The sequence below is a fragment of the Manis javanica genome, chromosome 2 (assembly GCF_040802235.1).
Source record: "Manis javanica isolate MJ-LG chromosome 2, MJ_LKY, whole genome shotgun sequence".
Taxonomy (NCBI): domain Eukaryota; kingdom Metazoa; phylum Chordata; class Mammalia; order Pholidota; family Manidae; genus Manis; species Manis javanica.
In genome coordinates, this window is record NC_133157.1 from 1,392,802 (window position 1) to 1,408,989 (window position 16,188).

Consider the following 16,188-nt stretch of genomic DNA (forward strand, 5'->3'; position numbering starts at 1 on the left):
AGACCCTTGCCATCGCTGCAGCCGGAGCTCGGCACCACCACTCCGTGAAGGGCATCCCTCCATCTGAACACACTGTGTCAGATCCCAGGAGCAGAGCAGGTGGCGGTTCCTGCAGGCGCCCCTGGTCCAGGCGGGGCAGATGGGGCGTAGGAGGCACCAGAGGCTAGGGGTCATCATGGCTGGCTTCCCTTACGCCCCCAAAGACGGAAAGGCCACCAGCAGAAGGCAGTACACCACCTACTGTAAGACACGCCCCAGATGCTAAATCGCGGGGACAAAATGCATCTCAGAACCAATGAAGTATGGTTTGTTGGGTACAAAATAACAGAAGTGTGGTAGGGAAAGCCAGGAAAGAAGAAAAATAAAGGTGGAAAAAGGAGCCCCAGGCCCGGAGTTGGGGGTGACCTACGTGGAAACACCAGCTGCCCAGGGCTGCTCGGGAGCCGAGACAGAGAGGGGCCGGCGGGCCTCTCAGGGTCCCATACGAGGCACAGACACAGCTGCCGGGAAAGACGTGGCTTCGAGATCAGCCCAGCACCCCAGAGGGGCACCCAGGGCAACTCCTGAACGGAAGGCCCCCAGGACCACGGATGGTCCCCAGGCCCACAGGGCCCACTCAGAACACTCCGAACTCCCTCTGGGCATCTCCCCACACACTCAGCCTGCCCCAGCCAGCTCCAGGCTCCCGCCACCCCTGCCCAGGCCCAGTGGGTTCTGCTGTTTTCTCTCCCAGGCCAAGTCTGGCCCTGGGAGACCCCACATGGCTCGAACTGGTCTTCCAACCCTATCCCAGCAGGGGGTCTTACTGCCAACCTGACCACATCCCTTTCAGCTCTCCGCCCAGCGTCAATTCCTCAGGCCATCTGGCGCTGTGCTCAATACACACGCAGCCTCCCTGTCCCCTGTAGATAGGCTGCACAGACCAGGCCACTATGTCCAGTGACACCAGTCGCCATGAAACACCACTGGGAAGGGAAGTGTGTAAGCGTGCACACACCCGTGCATGCACACTCTGTGCGTGTACCAAACGCCCAGCCGGCTGAGCGGCCCTGGAAATGGGGAGGCCAGCGGGTGGATGGGAACCACCTGCCACTGTATGAATCTGTGTTCTCCAAGGTGATGAGATACATTAGCCCTACAAAAGTCAGAGCATTTAACTTGTAAAATACCCCAGAGCACCCACCGTGGACTAGGCCCTCCTCGGCAACAATGCTGAGCAATCCGTGTGTTAAAAGAAAGCTGCCTGGACTTTTGGGGCCAGGCCTGGGGAGAGCAATGGCCGCCGTGGGGCTGAGCAGAAAGGGGCGGCAGGGCCCAGACCTGCAGACGCCCAAAGGCCACGGCCCCAGAACTGGCTGGCACCCTGGGCGTGAGCACCCTCCTTTCCTTCAACGTGTTTGCTGGCCACTGGGCAGCATGTGCATGGAACCAGTTTCAGAAAAACGAAAAGGCCAAGAAAGTAAAAAAACTGAGTCAGGAGTTTGGCATCTCACATACGGGCTGCACAAACCCTGGATTACAGGGCCTGCCGAGGAGGGGGTGCTTCCAGCTGCAACCCAGAAACAGCGATGGTCCGGGAACAGGGCGACCCAGGAGCACCCAGCCTGACTCACTCTGGGCAGTCATGGCGTCACTTGACCAAATCCTGCGCTGCAGACCTCGGACGACAGCCCCAGACCCTTTGTGGAGCAGCGCTGCTTAGAGCTCGCGAACATGTGTCCATACAATGTCCACCTTCCAATAAAAAATCACCAGGACTATGAGACATCATCCCAGACCCACAGGTGATCCACAGCAGGCAGATACTGACTTTGCATTAGGTGCTCCTACCCTGTGCAAGGAGGGTAGGTAGAGAGTTTCACCAGAAAACTAGAATCTGCAAAAAGGATCAAGTCCTAGAAACAGGATGGGTTTAGGAGGAAGTCAAATAGAGCAGATGAGATTTGTAAACTGGAAAATAACTCAGTGCTAAATATCCAGATCTTAGCAGAAAAAGAAAAAAGAAATTGCAAAGTTGGAAAACAGAACTAATCGCACAGGCCACGCGGGGTGTGGCAAAAGCTGGCGCCCAGCAGGAGAGGAGGGCGTGTAGGGGAGGCATGGTGGCCCAGATCCAAACTGATCAAAGACACGATGCCGCACGGAGAAAGTCCTCCCAGACAAGCGCGAGAGGGAGGAGCGGGAATAAGTGACAAGCGGAGAAAATAAACGTGCAGATAAATATAAACACGACTATTTAAAACAAGAGGCTCAGCGGCGGGGCTGACAACGTCCGCAGAACGAATCCACACAGGCCTGGGGGAGGGGACGCACGGAGCTGGTGTTGAAGGTGGGGGCAGAGGCAGGCAGGTCTCGGGTAAGGACGACTCAAGGTCAGTAGGGATGCTGGAGCCGCCAGCCCCGCAACCAGCCCCGCAGTGAGCCGTGTGCACACTCCCAGGTGGGGAAGGGGAATCACACAATACAACGGACGACTCACCAGAGAGAAGGGGAACAGAGACACCGAAGCTCAGAGGCACGAAGGGGAAACTGTTTCTGCCGTGGCAGAGGAGACCCAAAGGTGGCCACCATCACCCGGGATGACCGGCACTCTGACGAAGAAAGTTTAAGGTTGGATAAAATGACAAAGCCCGAGAGACCATCTGAAAGGGACAGAAAAGGGCTGGAGGCGAAGCCCACAGCAGCCGGCGGCCATGCAGACCACGCAGGCTCACAGCAAGAGGCGCCCCTCGGGCTCAGCAGAAAGTCCCGTGGCGGGAAGCGGACCGGGGCAGCGGCAGGCCCAGCCCACGGCAATGACTGCCCCAAATCACACCCTCAGAGCAACTGGCAGAGGCTATGGAGAAATGGGCAGATCTACAGCCGCCATACCTGGAGACTGGAGCACCATCTCCTCAGCCAACAAAAGATAAAAACAAATGTAAAAGAGCAAGAGATTTTACTGTATTGGGGCAGCTTATACGGCTGAGCAACACAGAGTTGTCTGCGGTGCACATGCACCATGGGGTAAAGTGAGTCTCAGAGCCACGAAGTGGTCTGAATACCTTCTAAGACCACAGGGAATTTAATTCAGAACTTTTTTTTTTTTTTGAGAGGGCCTCTCTTATATTTATTGATCAAATGGTTGTTAACAACGATAAAATTCAGTATAGGGGGGTCAACGCTCAATGCACAATCATTAATCCATCTCAAGCCTAATTCTTGTCAGTCTCCAATCTTCTGAAGCATAACGAACAAGTTCTTGCATGGTGGACGAATTCTTACATAGTGTAATTCAGAACTTTTCACAGAAAGACCAGAAAACCCAAGACATGTTTGGGAATTAAGCAGCACACCACTATACTACTCAAGTGTCAAGGAAAAAAGAAACCATTCATACGTTTGAATCTATTTTTAACTGAATGACAATGAAAACGTGACATGTGTTGGATAGAATGGAGCCAGGCTGAGCAGTAAATGGACAGCCCTGCCTGCATGTATCTTACAGGGCTGAGAAATCAACGGTCTAAAGAGCCATGTCAAAAACTAGGAAAAGAATAGCAAATTAAAGCCGGAGGAGGCAGAAGCGAACTGAAATTAAAATATATGCAAGTTTATGTGACAGAGAAAAAATCCCCAAGTTTGGTTCTTTGAAAAAGACCGATGTAATGGAACATGTCTAGCGAGTCTGAACGAAGACAAAATGGGGCAAAAGGCACAAATTCATGGCAGTGAGGTCCCCGTGCAGCGCGGCACAGCCCGCAGAACAGCGGTCAGCCAACACCTTCTAACACAAAGCGCCAGACAAATGCCTCAGGCCATCTGGGGACACCCAAGCATGTCTGGCTCCTGGGGCACATCCTTCTTCGTTGTTCTTTTTTTTCTTTCTTTAAAACCATAAACAGCATCCTTTATTTGTGGGCTGTACAAAAACAGGCCATGGGACAGGCATGCTCCATGTCACAATTTGCCACTCCTGTGACAAACATTAAGAGAACAATAGGAACAAACTCACACCAGTAAGTCTGGAAGTGGACAAAGCTGACAAACCTACAAAGAAGCCCAGCGGACCACACCTGATGGGAAAGGAAGAGGCCCCCTGGCCCGTCCTTCCTGCAAAAGCCTCCGGACCCCAGCGGCCCACCTGTGAAGGGTTTCCCACGCTGAAGGCAGAAATGGCCCAGTCATACACAAAGTCTTCCAGATCATAAAAAACAAAGGGAAATTCATTTTAGGAGGCCAGATAAACTTGACAGCAGAACTTAAGACATTAAAGGAAATTTAGAGGGTAAGCCGCCTCATCCACATGGTGGCAAAAGTCCTCAAGAAAGTATCAGCAGATCAGAAAAGCACCGTTCAACCCACACTGCTGGTGGCCAGTCACTGAGCTGATAAACCACTGGGCTTCCACTGCCGTCCAGGCCCTTCTTCTGACCCCCTGCCTCCTCTGAGGTGTCTTCACCAGCGCCCACACTCAGTGTGCTGGGTGTGGGGTGGGGAGAGGCGGGGGAGGCCTTCAGTAGGCTTCCCTACGTTGAGGCTGGAACTCAGGACAAGTGTGGGAGGGGGGCACCCTCTGCAGAGCCCTGATGCCTGCTCAGGTTCTGGCCAGGGAGAGTGTTCCCTCTATTTAGCAACTGCTGGACACCAGGCCTTCCACAGCCTTCCCTGCCTCAGGCCCCCTTCCAGGCCTCTAACACAGGAGGACCTGACACCTCAGGAGAGCCACGCAGAGGGACAGAACAAGGAAGCTGAATCCAGAGGCTCCATCACCAGTAGGCTGCACTCATTCCAGGAAGGCAGGTTTCTGTACTATTTGAAAAGGCACTCAGTGTAGCTCACAACATTAACCAGAAGAGGAGACCATGCCGCCACCTCAACTTTAGAGAAAGAGCTTTTGTGAAAACTCAACATTTATTTATAAACTGTTAGGAAAAGGAAATTCCTCAGTCTGATAAAGTGTATCACAAAAAGGCCCAGAGCAAATAGCCTACTAAAGATGAAATACTGAAAGCTTTTCCTGACTTTGGAAATGAGTCAAGGGTGGGTAGGAAGTTCTGGCCAGGACACTCGGGCAAGAAGGCAAATGGGATAAAGCAGACGAAAGAAAGAAAACTGCCACTGTTAGCAGATACCATGACTGTGTAGAGAGAAAATCCGAAGGAATCTGCAGGTAAACTACAAGGATGATTGAGCCAGGTGGCCAGATTGGTTGTTTTTAATAATCGACTTTGTTTCCCGGTACTAGCAACAATAAAAGATAGAAATTAAATACCATGTAGATTAAAACAGAAAAACTGACTTCAAGGAATCAATCTAATAAAAGAATGCAGAAATCCTTTTACAAAATACTCCCAAGAAAAACTGAAGATGTAAGTAAACAGAGGGATACACCCAATATTATAAGGCTACCCATCAGTTCACCCCAGATGGAGCCAGAGAGTCGATGAAGTCCCAGCCAAATCCCAGCAGGTATTTGTGTGGCACTTGACAATCTGACCCTGAAAGGCACATAAAGATGGCCAAGGCATGTCCACTGTGAGAAGAAACCCGAGAGCTGCACTGGGTTGGAATTAAGAGGATCTGTCCTGGCACAGGGGACGCAAAGAAGCTGACAAAGAATAGAGTTCAGACAGAATCACACATTTTACAGATGTCTCTAATAAACAGAGGGGACGGGACACCCCAGTGCCACGGTGGGTGGACGAGCTCGATGGAAAGTGTAGATCAACTGGAAAGTTACACGGGAAGGACGTGAATCTCGGGCTCTACATCACACTGCGTCGAAGAAAGTCAATTCCAGATACGCTGCAGACGTGAACACCTGTAATACGGAAGCAGGAGTCAGAACCTTGCCTGTCATGGGGAAGAGCAGATGTAGGGAAGGCCCCCAGGGTGCTGAATCACATCTGGAGATACTGGCACGGACTCATGATTTTTACATATGTAATTCCTAGCTCAGACTGATAAAAGGCTACAAGAACACCCCAGCAACATGAAGCGAACCTGTTGCCAAGATCTTGGTTTCTAAATACCACTGAACCCCACTAAAACAAGAAACAGCTGATTCCTAGGCTGGGAACAAAATGTATAAGATTAGCCTGGAATGTTCTGCTTAACAGGACAGTATGGAAATGCTTAAAAAAAAAAAAAACCAGTTATACTAATGCTAAATAAATAATAGCAGTCAGTGACAGAATGGAGCAAGGAAGTCGGGGGGCAGAGGGAAGCCCTTCCCCACGAGAACACCAACCCATAAAAGCAGGAGCTATGGGGTCAGAAATAACCATTCCGCACCCATCAGAGTGATCGATCCTGGCAAAAATCATCAGTGACTAGGACACGTGGCGGGTGAGGAGCTGATGATGCCGAGGTCACCACAGTCAAGCGATGAAAGGCAACACTGCAAACACAGCCAAGTGCGCCATGTGCCTCCTGATACAACTCGCTGAGGACGCAGCACCACCGCCTGGGATCCCAGCAGAAATGCTCAACCTGAATCCAGTCATGAGCAAAATGAGACAGACCCAAGCATGGGGACAGCTACAATATAATTACACTGTACTCCTCAGAGAGGAAAGGGTCATGAAGGAGAGCAGCTGAGAAACTGTTCCAGAATGAAGGGGCCAAAGAGGATAACCACTGAAGGCAACATATGGCTCGGAACTCAACACTGGATCAGGAAGAACACGGCATTGCTATAAAGGACAACAGAGATGACTGGGGACACGGACACATGAACTGTAAACTACATGACAGTCCTGTGTCAAAATCGAATTTCCTAAGTCTTAACACTGTACTGTGTTTATGAAAGAGAATGTCTTGGCTTGTAAGAGATGCTCGGTATCTTGGGGTAAAGGAGGACACTATCTTCAACTCGCTCCCAAATGGTTCAGAAAAACAAAACAAAAAAACCCTGTATGTGTAAAGACAAAAAGGATGATAAAGCAAATGTGGCAAATTCTTACTAGTTAGTGAGTCTCAGTGAAGGGTAGGCAGGAATTCTTTGTATTTATCTTGAAACATTTCTATAAATTTAAAATAATTTCAAATCAAAGTTGCTTTTCTTTTTTTTTAAAAAAAAAAGCATACATAGAGGAACGTCACAATGATCTAGGTGTAAAGAGAGATCTCCCTAAGCAAAAGTAAAGATCTGCTATTGATAAAGAAAAAATAAACTTCACCAAAATTACATTAAGAAAATGAAAAGGCAAGTTACAGCATGGGAGAACATATTCATGAAATATAGGTCTGGCAAAAGAGGCCTATTTAGAGTACACAAAACTCATGAGATGTGGGAAAAGAAGACAACTCACACGACCAACAGGCAGGCCAGGATCGAACAGGCGCCTCACGAGCGAGGCCGTCCAAGTGGCTGAGACTGTGAAAAGGGGCTCAACATCATTCTCGTCAGGGAATTCACTTAGCCGCACTGTGGGACTCAGCACGGGAAACTTCAGGTGCTCGACAGTGTACCCTGCACAATGTCCCGTATCCACTAAAAAATTAGTAGATACACGAAGAACCACAAAAAGGCAATCCTAAGGAGAAAAATCCATTGGTAGAAACCAATCAGGCGAAACAAGGACGGCACCGGCCAAGGCCTTAACACCAGCTGCTGTAAACATGATCAGAACTTCTTCAGCGATGTAAAAAACGGAACTCAGTGAGTGGAGAGATGGAAAGTATACGTAAAAACAAAATGGAACTGCAGAAGATCAATGAACATGAAGAAATGACAACACAAACGATTCAATCTAAAGCCTAGAGAGGAAAAAGGCTAAAGAGAAATGAAAAAATGAGGTCTCCGTGATCCTGGGGGTAAAAACGTGTTTAGTTCAAGTTCTGGGGGGAGAGGCCCAAACATGTTTGAAGAAATAAGGGCATCAACACACATGTCCAAAAAGCTCAACAAAACCTAAGCCGAATAAACACAAAGAAAACTACACAATGGTACATGGTAATCAAATGGCTAACAACCAGAGATAAAAGCAGCCTGTAAAGGTACAATCCGTACAGAGGAGCGCAGAGAATGACTACGATTTCCCCTGAAAAAAGAATGCAATTCAGAAGACAGGAGGATACCCTTTACTGAAAGGAAATTAATAATAATAATAATAAGTCTAGAATTCTATACCCAGTCAAAATACCCTTCAAAAATGAAGGTGACAATTGCACAATGAAAACAGGTTTTGTTGTACATAAATTATACTTCAATCAGGCAAATTTTTTAAAAAGGTGACAGAAAGACCCTTTATAATTTCTCAGAATTCATCACTAGTCCATCACTAGGACTGTAAGAAATGTTAAAGGAAATTCTTCCAACAGAAGGAAAATGAAATCAGATGGAAACACCAATCTACACAACATGAAGAACTGGACTTAAAGATGTAGGTAAGTATCAGAGGGCTCTTTTCCATATTTAAAATTTCTTCGAAAGAAAATTGGACATTCAAATGGAAGAAAAAACAAAAGGAATCTTAACTCATACCTCAAACATTAACTCAAAATGAGCCGTAGGCGACATATAAAACCCATGGCCATAAAACATCCACAAGAAAAGGAGAAAAAATTCTTCTTATCTTGTTAGATAAAGACTAAATGCAACGCCAAAAGCCCGATGTGTAAGAATGAAAAGACAGTCTGGGAGAAAATGTGTATGAGCGGCACACCCGACACAGGACGGCCTTCTCTCCAGAGTATGTAAGTGATGCACGATACTCAGCAATACTCTGTACGCTTAATACTCACCCAATAAAAAGGGCAAAAGATTCAGAGGCACTTGGACCAGAGTCGATAAAAGATGACAAATACATACGAGACATGTTCAACATCATTAGACCTTAGAAAAATACAAATTAAAATCAGTGAAAATACTATTTCAGACCTTCAAGAATGACTTTTAAAGAAAGACAAAACCAAGTGCTGGTGGGAACATGGGACAGTTCGCTGCTGGTCGCAGTGTAAAATGACAAAACTAGTTTGGACAAGAGTTTGACCGATTTCTTACAGTTCAATGTACTCACCAAGTGACCTGCAGTTTCACTTTTAGGTTAAGTCACCCAAGAGAAATGAACCCCACAGGGCATGCAAAAACCTGTACGCACATCTTTGCAGCCGCTTAATCCATGGTTACTAAGAACTAGAAACAGCCTAAATGTCCTCTAACTGGCAAATGGAAAAATGAACTGTGGTGTGGGCACACACGGAATACTATGCAGCAATAAAGAATGAACGAGGGGTTCATACAAGAGCACAAATGGTCTAGAACACTGTGACTAAAAAGGTAGACAGCAGGATCCCTATGCCTGAAACAGATCCGTAGTCCCAGGAGTTAGGAGGCAGGGAAGTTTTCAGGGTGAGGAAACAGTCCCATATCTCCATTATGCAGCTGGTCTCGTGCTCCAGTCTCAGCCACGTGCAGTCTCGAGGAAATGCACTTTAACACACTGGCAGGTTAACCGCAGAAAGATGTAAAGAACAACAGCACACAAACACTGCACACAAGAAAGCTACACTGTCTCTATTAATATCAAAGTATACTTCAGAAATGGATAAATCCCATGAACAATACAAATTACCATGGCTGGAACAAAGAGAAATCTGATTAGTTCTATATCTAAAGTAATGAGAAATTTGTGATCAAAAACTTCCCACAATTCACAACAACAAAACAATGCAGACCCAGGAGGCATCAGTGGTGAATGAATTTTTTTTTTTTTTATTGTGAATGGGGTTCGAACTTCGTCAAATGTTTTTTCTTCCCCTATCAAAATGATTATGTGGATTCTCTCCTTCATTTTACTAAGGTGGTGTAATTTCATCAGTCAATTCGCAAATGCTGCGCTGCCCTTGCATTCCTGGGATAAACCCTGTCTGGTCGTTGGGTAATAGGACCTGATGAAATCACATTAAACTTACATAAAGTCTTCCAGAAAACAAAGAAGGGACCATAAGGTTGGCATTTTCCTGACACCGAAACCAAAGACAGTATAAGAAAACTACAGATAATTAACCTTCACAAACACAGATGCAAACTGAACACAGAGATACGTAAAAGCCCTAATACCTGTCCACGGCGTAGGAGGATGTCAGCAACCAAGGGAACTGGGGACTAGCCCTTAGAACCACGTGCACGGATCTCAAAACACGGAGTGAAAAAGGTGGAAAATAAAAGACTCCATTCTGTATGGCTGCATTTCCAGAGACTTAGAAAAGGCAAAGCTACAGGGACAGAAAACAGTAGGTGGGGCCAGGGGCCCAGGGCCAGGTGGGAAGGACCCAGGGACACGCTGGGGTTAAAGGGTCTGCGTCCTGACTGTGCCATGGCACTTGACTGGGCTGCCACCACCAAACTCATCACCTGTGCCCTGGTACGTCAGACTGTGTAGAGCACATGCAGCTCTCTCCCTGCTGTGTGGGACCCCCAAGTGGCAGCCCTTGAGCTCTGGATGCTGGGCAGGAGCCTGCAGAAGGGCACCGTGCTGTGGTGGACAGGGGGATACCTGCAGGCCAGGCCTGAGCCTCGGCCCATCCATAGGATGGGACGGCAGCAGTGATGACTTCATGGGCCATGCTGGAAGCACCCGGCGAGGTGCAGGGCTGGCCCAGGAGCCTGTCCTTCCAGTGCAGGCAGGAGTCATCTGCAGCTTCCGTAGGAGCAGGCAGAGCCCGGGAACATGGGTGCTGCACACGCCAGAGCCTGCCCCCAGTAGGCCACCCAGGGCCACCAGCAAAGCACCCACAGGGGCCCCTCCTGGGAAGGGTTAACATGGTGACACACGGCTGGTGCATCAACACCGAGGGGTGCCTTTGTCTCAGACACCCACGGGGGTAACATCTGCCTGCGTCAAGGATGGGCTGGGCCTGCCGCTCAAGGTGCTCAGTACGCTGGCCCAGGGTGCAGTGGCCTGCCCAGGGGTGGCGCCCTCCCTACTCAACAGAGAAAGGGGCGGAGCCCCAGGCTGGCACCGAGACACCTCTCCCCCCCACCGGCCCTGTTGGCACAGCCTGCCCGGCCCTCACTCCTGGGGCCCAGGGGTTCCTGTCCTGCCTCGCTATCATCCGGGCTGGGGTGACAGAGGCCACTCCAGCCACCACTGAAAACTTGGTCAGTGTCCAAGGAGCGTGGTTGGTGGAGCCCGGGAGCAGACCCCTTACGGCCCTCAGACTCACCCACCCCACTAGACCAACACAGCGCCCCCCACTCTCCCCGCCTTGACTGGGAAGGCCCCTCACCCCAGCAGGGCAGCTGACATGCAGACACCCTCTGACCCTCAAGGCCAGAGCAGCGGCTTCACAAAGCCCCCGAGGGGACCTGGCCCCGTGCCACACCCTGCAGGCAGAGGGCACCCAGCCCTGAGACCAGGCAGGGCAAGCCTACTGGAAGGTGGGGCAGAGTGTTGGGTGGGCTCGCCCCACTGATCCCCACTCAGGACCTGCCTAAGAGCCACAAACTAGAGACCACCCGGGGGTCCCTACTCCGCCTCCACCAGAGAACGAGGAGAAGGGACCCAGAGGAACAGAGGGTGCACGGGGTGGAAACAGACGGGGGCTGTGGCAGGGGGGCGACAGCCAGCCGCCTTCATCCGTAACAGTTAACGCCCTGAGTCCCAGAGCCAGAGGCCCACCTCACGGGGGCCGCACGGTGCCTCGTGGGCGTGAGGAGGGAGACGGAGTTCATTGGTGGGCACCCCGTGCTTTCCTGCATAAAGAGCACCAGCCAGAGACCCCAGAAGGTTGCTCAGGCCAACCTCTCTGTTGGCAGGTGGGGAACCTCAGGTCAGGAAGGAAAAGGGCCTCCCAAGCTTCCTTACACCCCAGGGGTGCATCAGAGAACATTCCAGATTCCACCTGCTCCGAGAGCCCTGCCCAGCCCCCTGTAGCCACTGAGGTGGCCCGGGGTAAGGGAGCCAACACCCGAGGGGCGGCCAGCCTTTTGGGGATAGCCTCCTGTGCCTGCTCGCCTCCACGACCCCCTCCCCCATGCCCTCTGCCCAGCACGCCCAGCGCTGGGCGACAGCCAGCGACGTCACTGCCAATAACCTAGATTCTAACCAAGAACTCACACCCCCCCCTCCCTGTCCCACTTACAGGCTCACCGAGGAGAAAGCCCAGACTGCGGCATCCTGGGCCGGCTGGAGGCGGGGCTGACCCCCTCGCCCTGCTGCCCCCTGGGGCTCCCAGCTTCCCACCACCCCATCCTACCTCCAATACCCCGGCGAGGTGGGGCAAGGGGCTCTGATGGCCACAGGACTCCCTCCTGTCACCAAGGCATGGTGGACCCCGCAGGCGCACAGCCTTGGCGGGACCTGTGCCCCCAGCCTCAGCAGGACCCTGCACCTTGTCTGAGGGCAGGGGAGTGGGAGGCTGGTGAGAAGCCCAGTCACAGTGAAGACAGTGGGGCAGCTCAGGGCAGCCTTGCCTCCCAACTCCGCCCTGGCCATTCCACAGCCCCGTCCCACTGGCTCCTTGGAGACCTGAGGGCACAGGTGGGTCACTGTCCAGGTGAGGGGCAGGCGCACTCAGCCGGGCTTTGGCACACATCCGCACCGATGACCCAACGCCTGTCCGTCCAGGCCGTCACTCTTCCAGCCATGCGAAGGCCCAAAGCCCCTCCCAAGGAGCCGGCCACACAGAAAGGACCCCAGGGAGGCGCCTGGAGCACAGGGACCTCTCCTGGCTCCACGGTGCACCATCGAGGGCCACCAGCAGGCAGTCCCCGACCCTGGGCCCTTGGCAGATTCTGCTGCCTTGACCTCTCCAGAGCCCTGTCCAGGGACTGTGGGGGTCTGTCCTGGGCCACTGCGGCCTGGGAGCACCGTTCCCCCACCTCCCCAGTGGCCAACAGCAGACAGCAGAGGAAACAGCACATGGCAGGACAGGTTCCCTGAGGTCCCTGCGAGGCCTGAGCCCAGCGGGCCCTCCCTAGGGCCGAGCTGGAGCCTACAGGTTTCTTGGCATCGGCAACACTGGCCTATCTCTTCCTTCTACCACTAAAAAGGGTGATCTGCCTGCCAGTGTCCTGTGGAAATCTCGCAGATATTAGTCCATACAGCTAGCTCTGAGACAGACCCAGGCTGAGTGGCCAAAGGCCGAGACCTAGCCCTCCAGACCTCAGCCATCTGGGGACCCAGCTTCCCCAAGGCCCCCAGCCTGGGGCGTCACTTCCTGCCAGCACCATGTCTTCATTCTGTCCACTGGACACGGGTTCTGCATGCAAACCAGGCAGGCAGCAGGTCTAGGCGCATGGCCAGCTTTCGGGGAACACAGAAGGCAGGGGGCACCTGATGTGGGGTCTAGCTGTGGGACCCTCTGCCCAGCAAATCCCGAAGCGTCTCAGGCCCTGTGATGTAGTCTGTGACACCAGGCTTCTCAGGCTAGGGCAGCCTGGGTTTATACGTCCCAATTAGGCAGCCCCCCTGAAAAAATAAGGGTGGGGGGCAGCTCATGCAGCTCAACAGGCACTTTCTGGCCCGTCCCTCGGTGCTGGCCAGGGCAGAACGGGCGGGCCCGAGGTACTCTCTGGCTTCACGGACGGTTAGAGGGAAGGCAAACCACATGGGCAGAGAAAGGGCTGAGGTCAAAGGTAATCAAGACAGACCTGCTGGGCCCCTCAGAGTGCCAGGCACTTCACAGAGAGGGACACGGGGCCTCAGGCAGGTCCCTCCCCCGGGCCGTCCTACACCCACTGCAGCTTCCAGCGAGCTTTCACTCGGCTGAACCCTTTCCCGCGAGAGGGCCCCTCATCTCACCCAGTGTCGAGTTTCCAGTCCTCAGCTGAGGCCCCCGAGACTGACTTGGGCCCTGCTCCTGCTAGCTCGTCCCGCCTGGGCTGGGGTCCCCCCCAGCTGTACACCAGCACAGCGGCCTACTGGGCTGTCCCGGCCCCTGACGTCCCAGCCAGGCGGTGAGCGCCACAGGGCAAGGGTCAGGTCCGCCTCGGCATGCACACAGGACCTAGGCTGCGCCCCTGCCCATCGGCGGGCGGCCGCGGCAGCAGCACGGGGCCAGGCTCCCACCGCCGTTACCTGCGTAGCTGCCGGCGGCCCTGATGTACATCTGGCCATACTGCTCCTCCGCCATGGTGTCGTAGGCCTCATCCTCCTCCTCATCCTCCTCGTTGTGGTAGGAGGTCGGGCTGTCGGTGGTGGGCAGGCTGCTGGCCCCCGGACTGGTCCGCTCCCCCTGGGAGTAGGGCACCGGCTGGGTGCTGGGGATGAGGGCGGCCAGACTGGGCACCCCGTAGTAGGAAACCCGGGGCAGCTTGAGAGGGGCCGCGCCCGCCACCGCCCCAGCACCCGCCAGCACAGTGGCGCCATCCCGGGGCCCCGTCTCTAGTGGGCGCTTGGGGGCCAGGCCCAGGCCGGCAGCGGGTGGCAGCTCCACGGCCTCGTGCTTCACTCGGGTCAGCAGCGGGATGGGCACGGAGGGGGACACATAAGGGGGCGCGGCGGCTGGCTGCAGCTGGGTGCAGGGGCTCTGGGGCTCGGGGCTGGCATCCTCGATCACGGCGGTCTGTGAGTCGCAGTGGGGCGAGCTGACCTTGAACATGAGGTCCGTGCCGCGCTCCACGATGTGCTGGATCTGCAGGAAGCCGGCCGTGTACATGACCACGAGCTGCTCGCTGGCCGCCATGGTCAGCCTGCCCGTGTAACAGAAGGACAGGATCTGCTGGAAGCAGGCGGGCGGCACCGTGCCCGGCAGCTCGAAGGCACTCTTGCTATTGCCACTGAACAGGTCGCGGAAGTAGAGGCTGCTGGCGGCCAGGACGGCCCGGTGGGCCTTAAAGGCCTGGCCCTTGACCACGATGGACACATCACAGTACAGGCCCAGCAGACGCTGCTCGTTGAGGCAGCCGAGCACAGTGTTCCCGAAGTTGGGGATCTCGATGTGCAGCATCTGGGACATGGCGGGCGGGTGCCAGCGGGCGCGCCTCGGACTCTCAGCACGGGGCGGCCCAAGCGGGGCACATCTGTGGAAAAGAGGGTGCGGGAGACACTGCGGTCAGTGTCCCGGGTGGCCCGCGGCCCGCCCGCTAAGGGCCAAGCTCCACGTCCCACCCACGGAGGGCTGTGGAGAAGCGCTCTGCCAGGCTCACTCATGGCCTCCTCTACTACTGTCCCCCAAAGCCTGAACAACCCAGAGGAGGTCTTGGGGCCGACCTGCTCTGGCGGACCCCGGCTCAGCACTTGGCCAGCATAGCACAGGATGCTGGCAGCCCTGAGATGCATTCCCCACTGAGCCCCCCACAGAGAGCTTGAGCCCTCGGGGCCAGGGGACACCCTGTCTCAGCAGCCCCACAGCAGGGCTGGGAAAGGACGGATGGGTGGAAGGGCAGGGCCAGGGCAGCTCACCCCGTGGCGGCTGGGAGGGGCTGGGGCAGCAGGCCCCCGCCTGCACAACTCTTCTCCCAGGGAAAAAAGTTAGCACAGGGGCCCAGAGCAAGGAAGTCCTCCGGGGGTCTCTCAAGGCTCTGGTTTCTGGTTTGTTTTCCCTCTTCTCCCTCAGAACAGCATGCCAAGGGCCGGCAAGCGGGCAGCTCTGCCCAGTGGCCCAGAAGCCACCGGCCCCCTTGGCCCCCTGCAGAGGTGGGCAAGGGGTGGGGGAGCCCTGGCAAGTGAGCAGAATCCAGGAGAACCCAGCAGGTCCAAAAGGTCTCTGCCACCCCTGCCCCCTCCCGGCAGAGGACGTCCCGCACCACAGGGGCTCCCCCAGGACCCCGAGAGCTGCCGGAAGGGACCTGGCTGGACCAGGAGTCGGGAGCCTGCCGCAGCCCCACCACACACCCTCCCAGTCCCCCAGCTTCCAAAGCCGGCCAATCGCTGCTGGCTCATTCCCAGCCCAGGTGACGAAAGGGGTCATGGGGAGATTGGGGGGAGGGACCAGGAGGGCTCCCAATGCTGCCGGGCACCCCCTAGGCTGGGGACGGGGCTCCCACAAGGTGGATCCGATGCCCGATCAGAGATGGGGGCCAAGAACGGAGGAGCCCGAGAAGGCGCTAGCCCAACTCTGCGAGCCAGTGCCGCACAAAGGGCCGCTCTGTCCCGTGGAGGAAAGTGCAGGCGGCCGCAGAGGCACCGGGCAGGCGGGAGGGGCAAAGGAAGGCGGAGCACCGGGACCCCGGCAACAGGAGTTGGGCAGATGGGCGGCCGTCCGCAGGAGAGCCCGCAATGCCCCCGCTGCGGAGAAGTTGCCAGTCCGGCCGGG

At 54.3% G+C, this 16,188-nt stretch overlaps 1 protein-coding gene across 5 annotated transcripts in view; it reads right to left on the reverse strand.

Annotated features, from left to right (window-relative positions):
- The window catches only part of NACC2 (NACC family member 2), a 60,386-nt gene that overhangs the window by 12,779 nt on the left and 31,419 nt on the right, over nucleotides 1-16,188 (reverse strand). For 4 of the 5 annotated variants that reach the window (XM_037007658.2, XM_037007659.2, XM_037007661.2 and 1 more), the window contains one exon: nucleotides 14,010-14,953. In XM_037007658.2, the coding sequence (XP_036863553.1) occupies nucleotides 14,010-14,889 (880 nt within the window). In that variant the 5' untranslated portion in view covers nucleotides 14,890-14,953. The remainder of the gene's footprint in view (nucleotides 1-14,009; nucleotides 14,954-16,188) is intronic. The other variant, XM_037007662.2, reaches the window with a different exon arrangement.